The sequence below is a fragment of the Rana temporaria genome, chromosome 3, assembly GCF_905171775.1.
Source record: "Rana temporaria chromosome 3, aRanTem1.1, whole genome shotgun sequence".
NCBI classification, from domain to species: domain Eukaryota; kingdom Metazoa; phylum Chordata; class Amphibia; order Anura; family Ranidae; genus Rana; species Rana temporaria.
In genome coordinates, this window is record NC_053491.1 from 376,722,213 (window position 1) to 376,744,749 (window position 22,537).

At 43.1% G+C, this 22,537-nt stretch overlaps 1 protein-coding gene across 6 annotated transcripts in view; it reads left to right on the forward strand.

The window, feature by feature from the left end:
- ITPR2 (inositol 1,4,5-trisphosphate receptor type 2) overlaps positions 1-22,537 on the forward strand; it is a 499,601-nt gene that overhangs the window by 205,994 nt on the left and 271,070 nt on the right. For all 6 annotated transcript variants that reach the window (XM_040345602.1, XM_040345605.1, XM_040345603.1 and 3 more), the window contains 8 exons: positions 329-470; positions 4,793-4,954; positions 7,686-7,858; positions 9,575-9,694; positions 10,918-11,103; positions 13,084-13,335; positions 16,504-16,648; positions 18,832-18,982. In XM_040345602.1, coding sequence (XP_040201536.1) covers positions 329-470; positions 4,793-4,954; positions 7,686-7,858; positions 9,575-9,694; positions 10,918-11,103; positions 13,084-13,335; positions 16,504-16,648; positions 18,832-18,982 — 1,331 coding nt within the window. The remainder of the gene's footprint in view (positions 1-328; positions 471-4,792; positions 4,955-7,685; positions 7,859-9,574; positions 9,695-10,917; positions 11,104-13,083; positions 13,336-16,503; positions 16,649-18,831; positions 18,983-22,537) is intronic.

A 22,537-nucleotide genomic window follows, 5' to 3' on the forward strand; every position in this document is an offset into this window, starting at 1 on the left:
CTTATAGTGGGATGGTTTATTGGCCTGCACTTTTTAGTTTGCCAGTGTCCAATCCTCCTGTAGGCGGTATAACCCAAAGGTGAAGACATCATGTGTCCTTCCATTGACTTCAAGAAAAATATTTTACAGTGAGGACAACAATTCTATTTTGTCCTATTAAATAGTACAAACACCCATTTTTGAAACGGAATCAAAATAAACTGAATTCATTCTGCCTCAGTTTACAAAATTCATAGAGCGGGTATACATTAAATAGGTGGTTTGTTAATGTTTTCAGAAGATGATCTGCAATTTGTTGCGTGTGATTCATTTTTTTCTCTCTGCTCAGGTTTGTAACCAAACTTTTGGAAGATCTGATATTTTTTGTTGCTGGAGTCCCAAACAACGGACAGGAAGTACTGGAAGTAGTTGTCACCAAACCCAACCGGGAAAGGCAAAAGTTAATGAGAGAGCAGAACATTTTAGCTCAGGTGAGCAACTGAAGCTGTATCAGAAATGAAAAGAAAGACCTGCATTTTATGTATATTTCAAACAGATGTGAAACGTAGCAAAGCGCATGTGTTTCAAATCAATCATAAGAGAAAAAATTGCACTGGTATTTTTTCTAACCAGGATCAATCAATTGGTTGATAAAACGAGAGATTGCAACTGAATAGATAAAGGGGAAAAAGGTACATTTATTGCATTTGTGGCTAACATAGTGTTACATGTATATCTGGCTAATAATGATCAGATTGGGACATATTCATATGTCAGCTGACCCAAAGCTTGATTTTCCTGCATGGCTGCCAAAGTGCCACTTCTTGTGGCACCTTTCTACACCCTTTGGTACACTGAAAACCTTGAACATTTATCCCAGCATATATGACATCTGCTTTTAGGTTCCAGTGTTTCCTTTATTTTTAGCCTCAGAGTTACACTTTAGTTAGACTAAAGAACAATCATTTTGAAGTTTAAATTTTAACTCCACGTATGCCCAGCAAAAATAATCTCCCCCAGTCTGTTACATATTTTGCAGGGAAGTTCTATGACTTCATTACACAAATCTACCTGCAGCCATTGTACTGAAACCAGTGGCGTAGCGTGGGTGGGGGGGGGGGGCAGGGGGCGTCGCACCGGGTGCAACATTGGGGGGGGCGCGAAATCCCGCACCTGCGTGTCACTTTTTTTAAATTTGTAAAATTCTATTTACTGTGTCCCAAACCCGGCCGTCATGTTGCGGCAGCTGGCACCCTGTGATTGGGCGAATGTGGTCATGTGCTGGCACTGCGGCGGGGCTGGCCAGTCATTGAACGTGGGCGGCGCATGCGTGAAGGCTGCTCTCAGAGGAGTCCCACCCGCGCTTCTGTAAGCCTCTGCCACCTTCTCCTCTACACCCTTCCTTCTGACCGCGCTGGATGTGCACTTCGTCTGGGACTGGGAACTCGTGGCATACCAATCTGGACACAGGTAAGCCTGTGAGGGAGGCAGGAAGCCATCTCATATCGGAGCAGCCGCCTGTCAACAGCAGCACTTAGTTAGGGAGACAGTCAGACTCACGCCACCGCCATGCTGCCATGTGTTAATGCATTGCCAGCCACTCAAGCAAGCACACACGCAGCATGCCTGACAGTGTAGTGTAAGTAGGGTGTGTAGTGTAGTGGGGTAGGCAATTGCACTCCGCAAGTACAGTTACTCCAGAGCTTAGTAAATGAGCAGAAGCTCTGCTGACCTTCATCATCCAATCATGTGCAAGCAAACATGTTTTTTTTTATTTACTTTGATTGAGTACTCTTCGCAAAGTGAAGCTTTACCTCATTTACTAAGCTCTGGAGCAACTGCACTTTGCAAAGTGAACAGTCTATTTGTCTTTAGTAAACCAACCCCAATGTGTCTACCTATTATAGTCTCATGAGTAGCAAATCATATGAACAGTTAATGACATTTCTGCTATGTACGTCTACAATGCACAGAACTTTCCCATGGGAAACCATGTATAACATTTTCAGCTAGTTTTTTGAAAACCATATCTGGTTGTAGATTAAATTAGGCCTTATTTATTAATACTAAATTATGAAAAGGCTTGTACAGTTGTTAACAGTGGAATTACTCTTGAAATAAAAGAGTGCCCATCACATGATCAAAAGAAAGTAAGCATGAAAAAAGTGATATATCCTACCAGCAGACAGAGACATAAATGCTGGGACATAATGCAACATCATGAGATGTCCGGTTGTACATTAATAGCATGTTCTTAGCATAATGGCGAAAAAATGTCAGAGATCTTTCATTAGCAACTTTAATGCCTGCTTTCGGCCTTCTATGATGCATTTTATGGCATAGGGACACCCGCTTTAATTTCTTATGTTAAGAAGACTCAAACCAAGTCCGAAATGAAATGAGAGAATGGGTAACCGCTCAAAGAGAACCAGGTAATCTGATTCCTGTGGTCCGAGCCAAGGGTGCAGGCAGTGCAATCAAAATGCAGGTTAGGATGAAGGAAAAAAGCTGGGACAGCCGCACTCCAAAAAACTCCTCCTTTAATTAAAAATCACAAAATACATGCCACAGCAAAAAACAGCACAACAAAAGAAAAGCTGACGTTTCGCACTATGCCTTAGTGCTTCTTCATAGCTCATAAAGAAGCACTAAGGCATAGTGCGAAACGTCAGCTTTTCTTTTGTTGTGCTGTTTTTTGCTGTGGCATGTATTTTGTGATTTTTAATTAAAGGAGGAGTTTTTTGGAGTGCGGCTGTCCCAGCTTTTTTCCTTCATCCTAACCAAGACTCAAACCAAGTCCTTAGTTCCTCAAAAGCTTCCTATGACTCCTTAAGAATAGTCACTTTGTTAACTCCGTTCATTCCCTGGGCAGTTAGTGAGTTAGGAAGTGTGAAAATGTCATGGAAATATTTATACCTCACTTAAATAATTAAAATAAGCGATTAAAACCTTTTTGTCTATATAAATATTTAAAACAAAGAATAGCGGTGCGAAAAAGAGAAAAGGATTAAATTTATTGATACAGAGAAGAAACTTGTATTACTCCAATATTCGTTACTATAACATAACAGATACCACCTTTAAAACCAAGATGATACCCATGTTACACAATTATACAAATAGTAATATGGCTATAGCAGTAAGTAATGACAAGTTGTAGTAAAGGAAAAATGACAGAGATGAAGAAATGATTAGAAATGACCAAATATCCCTGGGTGATGTTACAGGTATAGTGTTGCCAGATTACAAGGATGACTCAGGCCGCGTACACACGGTCGGTTCAAACCAATGGAAACGGACTGAAGGACCGTTTCATCGGTCCAAACCGATCGTGTGTAGGCCCCATCGGTCCGTTATCCTTTGGTCAAAAAATTTAGAACTTGCTTTAAAATTCAACCGATGGACGTCTAACCGATCGGTCAAAACCGATGGTTAGTATGCAAAAGCATCAGTCAAAAGGCCGCGCATGCTCAGAATCAAGTCGACGCATACTTGGAAGCATTGAACTTCATTTTTTTCAGCACGTTGTGTGTTTTACGTCACCCCGTTCTCACACAATCGTTTTTTTAACCGATGGTGTGTAAGCACATCAGACCATCAGTCAGCTTCATCGGTTAACCGATGACAACGGTCCTTCGGACCGTTCTCATCGGATGGACCGATCGTGTGTACGCAGCCTAAGACCTAACTCAGATATGGTTACAATAGACATCAACAGACTCCTAGTATACTCTTAGGCAAAATCTTAAGATAGAAGGAAGTAGAGAGAGGGAGAGAAAGAGAGAAGGAGGAAGAGAGGGAGAGAGAGGGAGATATTACGTCACCATGCTCGTCAGATCAGGTCATCATCTCCAGGGAAAAGGAAAGGGGCTGAGCTATCAGGCTGCCTTCTGATTTATACCCTCCTTGGTCCCTACCCCCCCCTTTACAGGATTCAAAAACTCTATAATTCTATTGGTTGAGTTTAGATGAAATATGTGTCTTTTCAGACTGACAGATAAGGACCCCCCACCCAGTAAACCACTGTTGTCATCAGCCGCCCTAATTTGCATTCTGGCCTACAACACCTTCACGTCCTCTTGAAAAAGGGATATGTCCTGGATACCAACAAACTATCTTTTAATCTCTAACTCACCCACTTCCCATATTTAGCATTTCACAGGACATGGCTAAATGGTTATCTCCTGTCTGGTCAAGCTCTATACACACACACACAGTATAATTGGACACCTTTCATTAAATTTGGTTTCCAATCAGACAGGAGATGACAGGAACTTCTTTTAATACAATGAGGGGGCACTTCCTATCAGAAAATACATTGTAACTATAAACTCATACACAGCTATATCCGACCATATATATATTACACCTATACATGTGTGTGTGTGTATATATATATATATATATATATATATATACACATATACAGGTACATATATATATATATATATATATATATATAAATATATACATACACATACATATACGCACAAATTCACTAGGGGCATGGTGGCTGTATCAGAGTTCATGATATGAATATGAAGATGTTCAACATATCCATTACAGTACCCCCTCAAGTTCATTATTGAACTTATGTCCTCCTTCAATGATCCGGTACCCACCCACAACGGCCCAGAAGCTCCGACCCTTCCCCCACCACCACTGCGGCCTCTTCCTTTCTTGAACTCGCCGTAACCCATCAAGGCAGACTTGAGACAGTCCTGGTGCCTTTGAATATTTTGGAAGAAAAAAGTGTTGTCTTTGTTTTATCCAGGGAATAACAACTGTTTTTTTTTCTAATGTGTTTCCTCAGATCTTCGGCATCTTGAAGGCACCATTTAAAGACAAAGCTGGTGAGGGTTCCATGCTGCGTCTTGAAGATCTGGGTGACCAGAGATATGCCCCTTACAAGTACATTCTGCGACTTTGCTACCGGGTCCTGAGGCACTCTCAGCAAGACTATCGGAAGAACCAGGTTAGCGTTACTGCCATGGAAACTGGTTGTATTAGCGGTATCCAGGCAGATTTTTATATGATTTTAAACATATGCAAAACCAAAAGTGTGACTGGGTCTTTAAGTGTGAGCATTCTGAAACCAAAGTGTAATGCAGGTGGTTAACATGTATAAAGGAAAACTGCTCTGAATGAAACATGGTGGTGCCATTGCTGTGAATATAGTAAACATCTCCTCTTCTTCCTCCTCCTCCTCCTCCTCCTTCTCTTCCTCTTTCTTCTCCTCCTCCTCCTCCTCTTCTTCCTCTTGCTCCTCCTCTTCCTCCTCTTCTGCTATACTACAGTCCCTTCCTGTTTACAGTACGGTTAGAAACAAAAATATGATACTCAGCTACATTCTGGCACTTGTATCAACATGTACATGTTGCACATAAAGACAATGATGGGATAAAGTCCTTTGGCACCCAAGGCGAAAAACCCCAAGTCCCAGGCCCCTTTTAATGAGCTGTAAACCACTTCAGCAGCATTCAGTTTCTGCTTTTTTTTGCACCTTCCTCTTGCCCAAATGCCCAAGTTGGCCCACTCTTCTGCCTACCCTTCAGCCTTGCCCTTTTTTACCCCCCACCCCTTCTGCTAAAATTCCCAAGTTGGCCACCTCTTTTGACTCCTCACTTCACTGCCTACAGGATCCAGAATTCCTAAGAGACATACGTGTTACATTCATTAAACCCTAAGCTGTAATATATTGTAGCTTACCAGTCTTTAGATTTGTTGGCTGCATTAGTTATCATTTTCCAAGATTTTTTTTACTTTTCTTATTAATACTGTGAACAAAAACCCTCTACCTACCCACTCCTTTACTCTGTCTATGCAGGGGGCCATGGTTTCACCCAAGCTGGTTTTCACCTACGGTATCTTGCATGCACCCAAGGGGCGAGGAATGCCTCTGCTGTCAAAGGCTGTTGGTTTTGACTGCTTCCCAGCAGGATAGCTCAACACAAACGGATTTTCCGTTGAAAAAAAATCGGATGGGTTTTCCAACGGAATTCCGCTCAAGCTTGGCTTGCATACACACAGTCACACCAAATTCCGACCGTCAAGAACACGGTGACGTACAACACTACGATGAGCTGAGAAAAATTAAGTTCAATGCTTCCGAGCATGCGTCAAATTGTTTCCGAGCGTGCGTGGGTTTTTTCCCGTCGGAATTCCATACAGACGAACAGATTTTCCGATGGGAATTTTTTCCGCCGGATAAATTGAGAACCTGCTCTCTATCTAAGTCCGTCGGAAATTCCGACAGAAAAAGTCCGATGGGGCATACACACGGTTGGAATATCTGATGATAATCTCCCATCTGACTTTTTCCATTGGAAATTCCGACCGTGTGTACGCGGAATTAGTCTTATAAATAAACTAATGCTGTCACTACATCTAAAGACTGGTACAGTGCAATATATTTTATTTTTGTTCTTGGGTTTAGTTATGTTTTCTGTTGCCTGTGAAAGTATTTGTGTATCTGAAGCAATGCTGCTTTTATTAGTGGATTGATAAAATTCAGGATTTTAGCTGGAGTGCCAACATTTTGCTGTTATCTGACTGTGTTTGGTGTGTGTGAGACTCTTTGGCTGAGATTACAGAACAAATGTTCCAGGATTTGACCTCTGTTGGTCCTGCATTGTATAAAATAATGTTGAGCACCCACCCACATTCTCGGGAGGGAGCAAGGAAGATCACCCTTTGTTGCAGGACCAAGGAATAAGGAATACACACTCCTGTTGCTGACCCCCTTTGAAATGCGAATTCCCTTGCTGTCATGGTGATCCAGCATTTTCTAAACCACTTACAGCACCTGAAACAAGTATGCAAATCAGAAGCTGTGACTTCCTTGATCTGCATGCTTTCTTCATGTTAATTACTAGAAATGTTAAAGCTGAACGACTCAATTACCGTACTTTCACTTATATGTATTTCTCAAAAGCCACAAACAATATAAATCCACTTGGTGTGCGCTAAATACCTTTACAACCCCATGTTACCTTGTAAAAGTAGCAGTGACATCACCACTCTTCTTATATATCCTGCGCTGGGGGAAAATCTGTGGGAGGAGCCCAGAAGGCACCACCCACTATAGGTTGCCTGCAGAAAGCTACAGAAGGGGTGGAGACAAGACCAGCCACCCTGTACAAGGCGAGAGAGGAACAGTGACCAGTCTTTATTGCAGAAAGGTGGGTTTTAACGCCAACATACTGCTTACATGCGTCACTGGGCAGAACCTGTTTTTGTGCTGAGAGCAGTGGGTGCTCCTAGCATAGAGATCAAGCTGACAAAGACAGCTTTTGGTCCCTGGTAGCGATAGCCAACGGGACCGGATCCCAATCATGTGACCACAATGGTTACATGATCGCGGATCCTTTCTCCTCCCCCTCCTCCTGGCGTTCAGAACCCTTTAAAGAGACACAGGGTGTTGCAGGAAAGGGTTAAACATTTTAATTTTCTTTTTTCTTTTTTTATGAGAGAGTTTGTTTATTGCTCAATCATGTGATTCTTCAAACTGTCCCCTGTCTATGCAAGTAGCTTTTCACATGTTAGGATTGATTTGAGTGCCCCGAGGGCTTGCAGTGTAATGGTTTAGGATGGGATAAAGTCACAAGGACTGGAAATAGAGCATTTAGTAATGAGGGCGGCAACAGCATGACATCCGTTCCTGGTCCTACCATCTATATTCACATTTGACATTCTTCTATTCCCAGGAATATATTGCCAAGCATTTCTGCATCATGCAGTCACAGATTGGATATGACATCCTGGCAGAAGACACTATCACCGCTCTCTTACACAACAACCGCAAACTGCTGGAGAAACACATCACTGCCAAGGAGATTGAGACCTTTGTGAATTTATTGAGACGGAACCGAGAGCCGAGGTCAGTGCAAGACTGTCTCAATGTCTTTTGGTTCAATGAGTATAAAAATTCACAAAATAATGCATTCATCATGTTTCTGTGAAAAGCTAACCACTGTATAAAGTGTTTTAAATATATTTGTTAAGTATTCTTATCAATCATTGTAATATTAATTCATATAATAATATAACATTTTAATCAGTTTTCCACATTTACACAAACGCTGCTTTTCTAATACATTTGAAAACGTCTATGTGTGCATGGACACATAGGGGTTGATTTACTAAACTGGAGGGTGAAAAATCTGGTGCAGCTGTGCATGGTAGCCAATCAGCTTCTATCTTCAGCTTGTTCAATTAAACTTTGACAATAAAACCTGGAAGCTGATTGGTTTCTATGGAAAGTTGTACCAGATTTTGTACTCTCCAGCTTTAGTAAACTAACCCCATAGGCTTATGAAGAGGTGATTTTACAGGCTGAAAAAAACACTCAACACCTGTAACAGCTGCATTTTTTGGAGCTACACTGCAGACATGCTGCATTTTATCACAGTGGTACAGGATTGCATGTTACCGTGCATTGTGCTGCTGTACAGTGATATGAATAAAGGGTATTGAAGTATTTTTATACACTTCAAATATAGTTCTAAATATCAGTGAACAACAAAAAAAGGGAGCTGTGTGATGCATTGAATTGTGTACCTCAGTTTGCACAAAACATATATTTCAATATATGGTAAATGCTGGGGAGTTAACTTGACAGTCCTGTTTATCACTCTCTTTGTCGACATCTCTGTTCAGACTTCCTGGGTCATTCTCAGGCCTCATACACACGACCGAGGAACTCGACGGGTGAAACACATCGTTTTGCTCGTTGAGTTCCTTGTTAGGCTGTCGAAGAACTTGACAAGCCAATTTTCTCCATTCCCGTCAAGGAAATAGAGAACATGCTCTCTTTTTGGCTCGACGAGTTTCTCGACAGTTTCCTCGTCGAAAAATGTACACGTGACCGGTTTCCTCGGCAAAAAAAAAAAAAAACAGCAAGTTTCTTGCTGGTTGTTGCCGAGAAACTCGGTCGTGTGTACGAGGCCTAAGGCATTCCCACCATCCCTGTGCAGATTTTGGGCTCTGAGCACATGCTGTGTCAATTTTGAGGATCTCCCACCATCCCTGTGCTGAGTTCCTGGGACTGAACACTCGTTGTACTCATTATGAGAAGTTCACACCATTCCTGTGCTGAGTTCTCGAGTCTATACACCTGCCCTGCCCACCATCCATACGTTCAGTGCTCGGGTCTGCACACCTGCTGTGCTCCCTCTGAGGGGCTTCTACCATCCCTGTGCTTGACCCTCCGACCCGCTGTGCCCATGATATGGAGGTTCCCACCATGACTGTACTGAGTTCCTGGGACTGAACACTCGCTTTACCCACTATGAGGGGTTCCCATCAATGGTGTGCTGAGTTCCCGAGTCTATACACATGCTGTGCCCATTATCATGGGTTCCCACCATCCTTGCGCTGAGTTTCCAGGTCTGCACACCTGCTTTGCCCATTATGAGGGGCCCCCACCATCCTTATAATGGGCAAATCCATTTTACCTGTGTTTTACAGACAGTCCATCTTTAATAGGGATCAATGGCACCCTATGTGAATAGGCCATTTTCTTCCGTTCTATTCAAATGTGCAATTTGCTTGAGAATGTATGACCTAATAAAAATCTCATGTTCTTGTTCTTTAGATTCCTTGATTATTTGTCAGATCTGTGTGTGTCAAACACAACCGCCATACCTGTAACTCAGGAGCTGATCTGTAAATTCATGTTAAGCCCAGGAAATGCCGATATCCTTATTCAGACCAAGTAAGTACCTGACCGCTGTAATTCAGACCCTGCCACTGAGAGCCCATGTCACTCCCAGGACCTTATTTTCAGGTTCTGAGTGCCTTTTATAATATATTTGTTTATGTGTTGGTGGTAGCAGTATGGGGGTGCAGCCTTTTATATATTTTAAAGGGCTGGACCATCCTGTAGCAAATCATAGTACACTCACACCACTACACATACTATAATGAGATATTTTGTGATAACATTCACTAAGCCAGACATGCCTGTAGCCAATCAGAGCACTGGGACACTCACAACACTAGGCCAACTTATACTAAAACACATTGTAGGAACATTGATGGGGCTAGACAGTCCTGTAGCCAGGGCAGCCATCACAAATTTTGGGGCCCCTTACACAGCTTTAGGCAGGGCGAGTCTTCTCTTCTCTCTCCTGCCGTGATTTGCTAAAGTCAGATGAAAAAAAAAAAATATGTAATTAAACAAAAAAAATGGGGGGGCGGGCCCCTGCTGCGAGTTGCTAAAGGTGGAAGGGGGCACGGGCCGGACAGAACTGAATGCTTAAGGCTGCATTCACACCTGAGCGTATCGTTTTCTGGTGGAAAGTCGCATGATTTTTACCACGATTTTGTACAGGTCAAAAGGTCACCAATGTAAAAAGCAGAAAAACGTCTGTAACCTGCCTAAAAAGAAGCTCATCTACTTTTTAGAGCTTCAGGCGTTTTGCTTCAGGTGACAGAAAGCTCATATGTGAACAGGGGCCATTTAAATAAATGGGATTTTGCTTGTTGGGTGATTTTGAACTTTTGAGATGAGCGTTTTACGAGCTGAAAATGCTCAGGTGTGAATATAGCCTATAGGCCACAAATAGGAAAATGTGATCTGTTTCTATCTCTCTGCAATTTTATTTACTTCAAGTGAATCTGTCCGTAGCAAACTATATGCAACTAACATAATTTCCTAATAGGCACCACAAGATTCCATAGCATTCTTTTACTTTTTATTTTTTATATAACATATTTCCTAGTGCATACCCTACAAGTATAGACACAATCCAAATACAAAGTCAAAGGTCTGGTATGCCCTCTGCATGCCATAATGCACCGAGTGGACTGGCCTGTCATATAATTTGATCACTTGCTACACCACTTTATTGGTCTGCTGTACAAGAATTGCTAGATCGTATTGCATGCCTTAGTATGACATTGACATGTAACGTACATGACGTATTCCGCTTCCAGATTGGTCTCTCTACAGATGGACAATCCCCTGGAATGCTCTGTCCTCGCAGACGACCTTGATGAAGAAGAAGTTTGGTTATACTGGATTGACAGCAATAAAGAGCCACATGGCAAAGCCATCCGACACCTGGCACAGGAAGCTAAGGAGGGAACTAAAGTTGACCTGGAAGTTTTAAACTACTACAGGTGAATGCCATGGTACACCTGTAGGTGGAATGTATAGTCTTTTCCGTTTTCTGCAGAAACACATGAATAAGATATATGCTTGAATTTAATATATTTTCGGTTGTATTTATGTTAAAAAAAACTTGTTTCAATGTATAATTTTAAATTTTATATGTACGTGGAGGCATTGATATTTGCTCATTACATGCTCAGGCTTTGCTTCCTGCACAGCGCTGCACAGCTGTTGTGCTTTACTGCTCATTGTCTGTGAAGATTTCTGTTCATCCCTGTCATAAAGTACCTGGTAGTAGACCCCTTTCATACTGGGGCGGTTTGCAGGCTCTATTGCGCTAAAAATAGCGCCTGCAAACTGACCTGAAACAGCGGCTTCTGTTTCTCCAGTGTGAAAGCCAGAGGGCTTTCACACTGGAGCGGTGTGCTAGCAGGACCGCTCCAAAAGTCCTGCTAGTCGCATCTTTGGAGCGGTGAAAGAGCGGTGTGTTTATTGCTCCTTCCCATTGAAAGCAATGGGAAACCGCGGCTATACCGCCGGCAAAGCACCTCTGCTGAGGCGCATTGCCTGCGGTATTAACCCTTTTTTTCGACTGCTAGCGGGGGATAAAACCGCACCACTAGAGGCCGAATACCGCCGCCGCTAAAATTAGCGGCGCTTTACCGCCACCGCACCTCCCGCCCCAGTGTGAAAGGGGCCTAAGTCACATTCTACTGGATTTGTTTTGTAATGTTGAAGACCTTCCCAATGATTTCCTTAGGTTTAGTAGGTATTATGAACACCAGTATTTATAGCTACACAGGTAACTCACCTTAATCCTATCACCATTGACAAGGCAGATGTTGATTGACCAAAGACAGGATAGGAGATGTGAAAGTCTTTTAAGTCGCCCCATTCTAATTACATAATACTATCCCATGCTGGCCCAATTCATGGTCACAGGTTAATCACTTGAGTTACAAGGATGAAGGTGTGATTCGTCAAATGGCCAGGGTAGAGATGTTAAAAAGGCATTATGGCCCGGATTCACATACAGCGGCGCATATTTATGCCGCCGTAGCGTATCTCCTTTACGCTACGCTGACGCAGCGCAGAGAGGCAAGCACTGGATTCACAAAGCCAGTGCTGCCAAATCTGCGCTGGGTTTCCTAGGCGTAAGCCGACGTATGTGGAATTGGGCGTGAGCCATGCAAATGAGGCGTGACCCCATGCAAATGATGGGCTGAGTCAGATACGTATAATGAACAGCGCATGCGCCGTTCCGTAGACGCATCCCAGTGCGCATGCTCAGAATCACGTCGGAACTACTCCCTAAGATACGCCGGATCACTGCCTACGGCTTGAACGTAACCTACGCCTAGTCATATTCACGTCCTATGTAAACTACGTAAAATACATCGACTTGTGTTCCCTGGTGCAGCCATTTGCATGGATGCTGCTGAGTTACACCTCCTTTATGGGGCATAACTTTACGCCGGACGTATGACTTTACGAGCACTGCGTCGGACGGACTTACGTTCGTGAATCGGCGTATCTCCCTCATTTGCATATGTGAATAGAAAATCAATGGGAGCGCCAAATACGTCCAGCGTAAATATGCGCCCACTCTACGCCGGCATAGGCAAGTTACGTTGGTCGGATGAAGCCTATTTTTAGGCGTATCTTAGTTTCTGAGTCCGGCTCATAGATACAACGGCGCATATTTGCACTTACGCAGCATATCTGGAGATACGTCGGTGCAAGTGCTTTGTGAATCCGGGCCTATATGTGCAGAAAAAAAGGTGTGGAAGACTCCCACCCTATTTGGGGATGATTGCATTAGTCAAATGGAGTACCAAAAATTGCAAGCAATCTACTTATTTTTGTTGTGTGATATAAAATATGAAACAATTGTCCAAAAGTTTCGTCTTTTCTGGAATAATAACTTTTCCCTGACAGTCTAAAAAAAATTCAAATATTTTTTATGTTTTTTCTTTTTTGTATGTAAGGTATCAGTTAAACCTGTTTGCACGGATGTGTCTGGACCGCCAGTATCTTGCCATCAACCAGATCTCCACCCAGCTTTCTGTAGATCTGATTCTCCGCTGTATGTCTGATGAAAGCCTCCCTTACGACCTGCGTGCCTCCTTCTGCCGTCTCATGTTGCACATTCACGTGGACCGCGATCCTCAAGAATCAGTGGTTCCTGTGAAGTACGCCAGACTGTGGACAGAAATTCCCACACGAATCAGCATCCATGAGTGAGTGTTCTAATTCAGTCTCCTTAAATAAGACTTAAGCTGGTCATAGATGGGTCGAAATTTCAATACATCTATAGCCATCCCTGTTTAAGAGGAGTCAATCTAACTATTCTAATCTAATGATTTTCACTTGATCAGTGCTTGCAGCTAATCGGCTTAAAGGGGTCATAAAGGGACAATTTTTTTTTCCTAAATAGCTTCCTTTACCTTAGTGCAGTCCTCCTTCACTTACCTCATCCTTCCATTTTGCTTTTAAATGTCCTTATTTCTTCTGAGAAATCCTCACTTCCTGTTCTTCTGTCTGTAACTCCACACAGTAATGCAAGGCTTTCTCCCTGGTGTGGAGTGTCATGCTCGCCCCCTCTCTTGGACTACAGGAGAGTCAGGACGCCCACTAACAAACTGCTCCTTTCTCTATCTGCAACATAGAGAGCGTCCTGACTCTCCTGTAGTCCAAGGGAGGGGGCGAGCATGACACTCCAAACCAGGGAGAAAGCCTTGCATTACTGTGTGGAGTTACAGACAGAAGAACAGGAAGTGAGGATTTCTCAGAATAAATAAGGACATTTAAAAGCAAAATGGAAGGATGAGGAAAGTGAAGGAGGACTGCACTAAGGTAAAGGAAGCTATTTAGGAAAAATAAATTGTACCTTTACAACCCCTTTAAGCGCTGATTATTGTTATTATTATTATTAATAATGATATTATTATTATTATAATACTTGATTTATAGGTAGGTCTGTACCTTAGTACAAACATAGAGCTGAAGGAAGAGTATGCGACAGCCTGGCACTGCACCAGCCAAGCACTTATTATTTTTAGAAAGAGATGTCGGCATTAGCAACCTGTGTATTTCTCTTATGAAACATGAAAATGGTAACCTTTGGTTATAACTATAAATGGGAAGAGATGTTGCGCTAATAATTAACTAAACCTAAACAATAATTGATAAGATAAAAAATTGAAACCAGTAGACCCAAATTAATGGGAAGCTGAAAAGGAGGTAAAAAATAGTCCCAATGTGTCCACAATAAATAAATTCATATGAAGGTGAACAAATAATGAAGAACAAATGAGACAGCCACCACCACGATGCAATAAAGATTGGAGGCTTACCACAAGGCAAGCAGTAAATGCTTGCGGCTGCAAACCCCAGCCAGGGCCTTTAAACGATCCTCACGGGGGGGGGGGAGAAGAAAAGAGGTTGGAACCCCCAATCGAATCCACGATTTGTTGTACCGTGTTGCAAAAGAAACACTCAATGGTGAAGTATATCGTGAATCGATTGCACACAAAAGATATAAATAGTGACTTGAGAACCACCACCACCGACACCCTATGAATCGGAGGCTTACCAGAACTTATGAAATAATCAGCGTGTGGCTAAAACCCTAGCCTGGGCCTTTAAGGGTCCTGGGATAAACTGACAATCCTTGGTAATCCTCCGTGTTCAGCAAGTTCAGCAAGTCTATCAATGCTTGGAATAAGTGGCTTTTGAACATAGAGATGACCTTCTCAATGGCCAGGCGTAGCTGCCTCTCACTTGGGTCCTGTAACCTGCTGCAGTAATCCTCTAGTAGTGACAACGCTCGCTCGGTATACAGTTGTACCGGCTCCTCTCCTAGACTGAAAATCAGTGGTGTATTTAGGTTTTGTGCTGCCCTAGGCCTGACTAAACTTGGCCTGACTAATTTAAATATGACCCACCCCTTCCTGTCAGGGTCACACCCTTTTCTTTTTAAGACCCGCCCTGAAATTTTTGAGTGGGGACACTAGTTCTTAGGCCCTAAGAACTAGTGTCCCCACTCAAAAATTTCAGGGCGGGTCTTAAAAAGAAAAGGGTGTGACCCTGACAGGAAGGGGTGGGTCATATTTAAATTAGTCAGGCCAAGTTTAGTCAGGCCTAGGGCAGCACAAAACCTAAATACACCACTGATTTTCAGTCTAGGAGAGGAGCCGGTACAACTGTATACCGAGCGAGCGTTGTCACTACTAGAGGATTACTGCAGCAGGTTACAGGACCCAAGTGAGAGGCAGCTACGCCTGGCCATTGAGAAGGTCATCTCTATGTTCAAAAGCCACTTATTCCAAGCATTGATAGACTTGCTGAACTTGCTGAACACGGAGGATTACCAAGGATTGTCAGTTTATCCCAGGACCCTTAAAGGCCCAGGCTAGGGTTTTAGCCACACGCTGATTATTTCATAAGTTCTGGTAAGCCTCCGATTCATAGGGTGTCGGTGGTGGTGGTTCTCAAGTCACTATTTATATCTTTTATGTGCAATCGATTCACGATATACTTCACCATTGAGTGTTTCTTTTGCAACACGGTACAACAAATCGTGGATTCGATTGGGGGTTCCAACCTCTTTTCTTCTCCCCCCCCCCCCGTGAGGATCGTTTAAAGGCCCTGGCTGGGGTTTGCAGCCGCAAGCATTTACTGCTTGCCTTGTGGTAAGCCTCCAATCTTTATTGCATCGTGGTGGTGGCTGTCTCATTTGTTCTTCATTATTTGTTCACCTTCATATGAATTTATTTATTGTGGACACATTGGGACTATTTTTTACCTCCTTTTCAGCTTCCCATTAATTTGGGTCTACTGGTTTCAATTTTTTATCTTATCAATTATTGTTTAGGTTTAGTTAATTATTAGCGCAACATCTCTTCCCCTTTTTTCCATTTATACTGTGTATGTATGACACTGTGTTGTTGCAGCTCTGTTAGTAATTTTTTGACTGTTTATTAGCGTGGTAACTTCTTTTTTTATAACTATAAATGGGACTAAGGCTAGGCAAAATCGCCCTGTAGCGAAAAAAAAATTGCATCCCTTTTTCAGGCATGCGATGGAGCCATTAATTCTCAATGACCTCCAATGCATCTTACCAACATATTGCACCAAATTGAACCATAACAAAGTACCATGTGTTTTGGTGCAGCACGAAGTTGGATAACCCAGTAAATACTGTATGTAACAAAGGCAAACTGTGTTTTGTATTTTTTTCATGAATATGAATACAGTCATGAATTAGCTGCGGTTGTAATAAAAAAATATAAGTGTCTATATAATGCAGTTTCACCTCTCGCCATCATATAGATGATTATTGTAAGGTCTGTATGTTTAGTTAGATCAAGTTATAACAATTGTTCTCCATCTCCTCTTATATTCAGTTATGACTCCTTCACTGACTCTACCCGGGATGACATGAAGATGAAATTTGCTCTGACCATGGAGTTTGTGGAAGAATATCTAAAAGAGGTTGTGAATCAGCCTTTCCCCTTTGGTGACAAGGAGAAAAATAAATTAACCTTTGAGGTACTGGGTTTATTTGTGTATCTCAACAGAAACCTGTCGGTAACAAAAAAAAAGTTAGCAAACTTTTTTCTTTTTTAATATTTTTTGTAGCTCTGGGCTCCCCCAATTTTTATGTATTAGCCCTGGTTGACATTGATGCGATTTGACATGTCAAATCGCATGGCAAATCGACTGCCATTGCTGGAAATGGCAGCCTCCGAATCAGTGCAACGCCGCACTTGCGGCGCCGCACCAATTCCCAAAAGTCATTTCTGTACTACTTTTGGTGATTTGAGTGTGTGATTTCCATTGACATCTGTGCAGAAACCCGCACATATGTCTCCGAAATCGCCTCTGAAGTCCGTACTGACATAAGGGAATGAAATCGTGCGAGTTCAGCTGAACTCGCACAATTTCATTCCCGCAGTCAGAGTGAACCTAGGCATGGTGCAAATGCAAACCTAAAACCCACATTGGAGATCCTACACAATCTCTTTGTGCATAATACATTTTTTTGGTTCTTCATAAAATACCGGTATATAGCCAAAAGTGTATAAAATAGACTTCTATTAGCTACAGCACTATTCACCAAATCCAAACAAATGTGCTAATCCAAAACAATGAAAAAAAAAAACGCTAGATCCACTGTGTGATGACATAGGCGTGCAACTACTGGCAGGAAGTCAAGAACATTTGTGGAACTGCTGGCGAGATTCTTCCACAGGATAGTGTGACTAATGACACTTGTCCTGCAGATTTACGGAAAGGTCCACTTTAAAGTTTTACAGTGAACATTTCCAGCTTTGGCTTGCCTCTTCCAGTGATGGGAGAGACAAATCTATCTCAGGTACAGCATTGGAGGATACTGGATCTAAGAAACCATCTATCCCTGGGAGATACAGGCACACTACTGACTCACTTGTTCATGCAAAGGGGTCCAATCTCTCCAGTGAGTGCGGAAGAAATTGGGGGGATAACCTGGAAGTGAGCACTGTACATGGATACAGAGTACTATCACCACGTATAGTTGTATTCACTAGGTGTGAGTAGGAACACGCAACACTGGGTTTGTTTACTTTGAGTTAATTTAATAACAATTTTTATATACCTTTCGTTGCAGTAGTAGAGCTTTTATAATTTTATGTTTTTTCACTGTTTTGGATTAGCACAATAGTTTGGATTGGTTGGATAGCACTGTACCTGGTGGAGGTATGTTGTATAATCTTCAAGCTGATTTTAATTATTGTGTCTGCAGCTATCCAAAATTGATGTGGTATTTTTTTGTTTATGTAGGGCAAGAACCTAGATTTCTTATGGCCAAAATGTGTTCTGACACCTAATTAGCGATGCGTTAAGTTAAGGCATGTTCGAATACTAGTCCATACCTATATGAGCTACTCCGCCAGGAAGCTGTTACTGCGAACTTCCAATCATAGGAGTCTGAGGCACTTCCCACCCCTGGGTGTGTGTATACACACCCTTTGTATATGTGCAGCTGCAGGCAGGGAATGCCTCAGCTACCGTACTTATTATCGGCAGTACTCAGTGACAGCTTCCTAGGGGGATAACTCAGGCAGGTTGAGACTTGTATCCGAATACGCCTGAACTCATCCCTACTCTTGACCATCACCCATTTATGAGCTTGTTGGGCTTTCCATTCCAAAACCTCACCCATGAATATAAAGTTTGTGACTGTAACCTCCTTCTTCTGGAAAGGCTTTCCACAGGATTTTGAAAAAATGCTTGTGAGAATTTGTGTCCTTTCGGCAATCAGAGCAGTTGGGAGGTCAGGGTGGCAAGAACTGCCAGGCAATTATGGAGCTGGCTTTGTACACAGGGGCACAAATCAGGATGAACAGATAACCAACTGTTAGCACATGGTTGGAAGCACACGTATGTATTCTGTAGCATTACAATACACTTCACTGGAAGCACCTAAACTCAATTATTTGCATGGGTGTCCACTAACTTTTGGCCATATAGTGCAGGCTGAAATTAGCCTTCAATTGTACATAGGCTGGCATAAATTATGCTAGCCTTTTAGCTGATCTGAATGCCTCTAGTGACAATCGAGTCATTCATTGGGACATCTGTGACCATCATCTAACATAAAAAAAGGACTTCCTTTCATTGAGCATTGACCAAATGTTACATAAAGATTTTGCCCAATGTTCTTCCCCTTTAACCTCCACATCCTCCTCCAGGTTGTCCATTTGGCTCGAAATCTCATCTATTTTGGATTCTATAGCTTCAGCGAGCTACTACGACTAACTCGAACTCTTCTGGCTATTCTTGACATTGTCCAGAGCCCCATGTCTTCCTACCTAGAGCGGCTGAGCAAGTTCCAGGATGGAGGTGAGATTTGACCCAACTTACTTTTTAATGTTTTCCTGTGTCGAAAGCAAAGGCACAATGATGATCAGTTTCTGTAAAGAAAACATATAGGGCAGCTCCACCCACAAACTGATATTTCAGTTTTGCACAGTCATTGGTGCACTACAGGCTGCCAACCAAGAAGCAAGGTAAAGCACAGAAAAATTACTTGAATTTGAGGTTGGTTCCAAATCAGTGTGCATACATTCTTTTTTTTTTTTTATCAGAATAAAGTTTATTAACAACTTTTAACAGTACAATAAGCAATGCACATTACAAAGTATTACATTTATACAATACCTTCACAGAATACAAAGTAGAATAATGTTCTTGTACATAGCCAAAGCAGGTTTATAAAACAAATTGAACCTGAGATGTCATTAGTCGTTATATCTCATAGTGTATGCATTTCTAGATATGGTTTAGGAAGACATTCTCATCATATGTCTTCCCCAGTACTTTAGATTAAACTCACCCTAAGGGTGAGGACGCACTGAGCGGTTGAGTTCCCATGTTACGTCAATAGCCTATCAAGAATTAGGTCTAATAGAGCCAAGTCAGGGGTAGCTAGCCAGTATTCCCAGATGTTATTGAATCGTGTCGGCTGCCTCTATGCTGATATATCAAGCGCTAATATCTTAAAGTTAATCCCATATTGGTTAACCACATGTCTATAGTTAGAGAGGTTTGAGAGATACAATGTTGCAAAATCAGCTTTCGAGCTTGGAACAGTGCTCTGGACACCGTCTCTCTGACATATTTGTCCGTTATAACCTCATCCAGTATAACCAATAAGCACAGTTTAGGGCCAAGAGAGACGGGTTACTTGAAAAGTATTGTTGATGGTGTTTACTATGCCAATCCAAAAGCGGTGCAACTTTGGGCACCGCCAAAGGAGATGTATCAGGTCTCCATTAGCTCCCTTGCATCTCGCATACAATAGGTCTGAGCGGAGTCCAAGGCAAACAATTTAAATGGGGTTGGATGAACCCTCAATAATATAAATAGTTGGGACAGTTTTTGGGTTACATTTAAAGAACAGTCGTGGACTGATTCCAGGGCCTCCGACCACTGATCCCTGTCTATATCGTCTATATCACCCACATCCTCCACCAGGGCCGGACTGGGAATAAAATCCAGCCCTGGAAAAAATTTCATACCAGCCCCATAGCATTATTATACCAGCCCAACAGCAAACGTCATTATTTTCTTGTTCATGAAAGGGAAAACCATACATTTTAAAGCACATTTGAAGAATGTATTATATATATATATATATATATATATATAGAAGACAGATATGAAAGTAGTAGGTATATGTAGGTATAGTGGAAAACTGGGAAGCCTATACTACATGCTGTGTACCCCTGGTGGGAGTTGGATCTGGTGAGTGGGGACCACCGCGAATGCTGTATCAGCTGTATAGGAACACCTTTCCTCACTGCAAGAACCTGCATCCAAAAGCCCTGACTGGAATCAATAGAACTTCTCCCACTAGAGACTATTGTGTTTTATGTTTTTATGTGATCTCCTTCATGCGGTCTTACCGGTCAGACATCATATAGCCTTAGACCTGAGGCTGCAATTGGACTATATACTTTCATTCATTGTATGATTATTTTGATTCTCACCTGCACATAGCATTTGTTAATAAGCTGGCACAGGCCCACACTAACGGTTTTATTTTCTCACTGTTAATTAAATCGGAGGTTCACCCAAAAATCCACTTTTTGACATTAGCTCCAGCATACTGCTAACATCTGCAGTATGCTGTTTTTTTTTTGTTGTACTTATTATATGAGCCCTTGTTATCCGGCTCCGAGCGGGGAATCCTGCAGGGAATGGGCGTTTCTAAGCGAAGAGAAGTTGATTGACGGCTGCTAAGGGCACGTCACGCCTTCCGAAAATACACAAAGTCACACTCGGGCGTTTACGGCGCCTGCGCCTGCCGTGTAGAGCTGACTGCGCAGGCGCCGTAAACACCCGAGTGTGACTTCGGGTATTTTCGGAAGGCGTGACGCGCTTTTGCAGCCCGTCAATCAACTCCTCTTTGCTTAGGAACGCCTATACCCGGAAGTAATCCCCGCTCGGAGCCGGATAACAAGGGCTCGTATAACGATAAGTACAAAAAAAAACAGCATACTGCAGATGTTAGCAGTATGCTGGAGGCATGTAGCTAATGTAAAAAAGATTATTTTTGGTGAACCCCCGCTTTAATGTGGAGACTTACACATCTAGCCAAGGTTACCACTGCCAGCTGTTGTGGAAGCTCATATATTAAATTTTTTCACATATTCTATTATAATTTAGTGCACTTATTTGTAGCTCACCTTATTGGATCCTATATTTGGGTCCTTTTCTCACCCTTTATGGTATAAAGCGGGCATCACTAAATGGCGGCCCGCGGGCCACATGCGGCCCGCGGCACTCTGCCATTCGGACCGCTTCGGTACTGCGATGTAGGAGCCTTTTCTTCCTCCTGCCATCGCTCTGTAATCCTCACAGAGCCGACAGCGGGAGGCGGAACAATTCTGGGTGGAGGGCGGAGCTGCCCGAGGTTATCAAACAGGCGATTGGCTGCTAGGACTGTCCTTCATCCTAGCAGCCAATCACCTGTTTGTTACCTTGGCCCTCCATCCAGAACTGTCCCGCCTCCCTCCCTGCAACTCCTCTCCTGTCCCTATCCAGACATGCTGTGCCTCCCTCCGATCTGTCTGTGTAAGGTAGGACAGTGAGGGGGTGAAGTAAAGAGCTAACATCTGAATGTGGGGGGAGGATTCCGAGCCTCAGGATTGCAGTGATGTGGGGAAAGGGGCTAAGGACATCAAAGAGGGGGAGCTAAGCACTGAAGTGTGGGGGGGGGGGACTGAGGACTGGAGTGTGGGGGGGGACTGAGGACTGTAGTGTGGGGGGGGGACTGAGGACTGGATTGTGGGGGGGGGACTGAGGACTGGGGAGTGTGGGGGGAGCTGAGGACTGTAATGTGGGGGGAACTGAGGACTGTAATGTGGGGGGAGCTGAGGACAGTGATGTGGGGGGAGCTGAGGACTGTAATGTGGGGGGAGCTGAGGACTGTAATGTGGGGGAGCTGAGGACTGTAATGTGGGGGGAGCCGAGGACTGTAAGGTGGGGGGGCTTGAAGAAGTTAAATTGGGGTGACCAAGAAGGACAGTGATGTGGGGGGAGCTGAGGACTGTAATGTGGGGGGAGCTGAGGACTGTAATGTGGGCGAAGCTAAGGACTGTAATGTGGGGGGAGCCGAGGACTGTAATGTGGGGGGACTAAGGACTGTAATGTGGGGGGGACTAAGGACTGTAATGTGGGGGGGACTAAGGACTGTAATGTGGGGGGACTAAGGACTGTAATGTGGGGGGACTAAGGACTGTAATGTGGGGGGGGGCCTGAAGAAGTTAAATTGGGGTGACCAAGAACTGTCATGTGAGGGGGGCTAAGGATATTAAAGTGGAAGTTGGGAATGTAATGTGGGGGGTAGGCTGAGGACTGTGATGTAAGGGACTGAGGACAGTGATGTGGAGG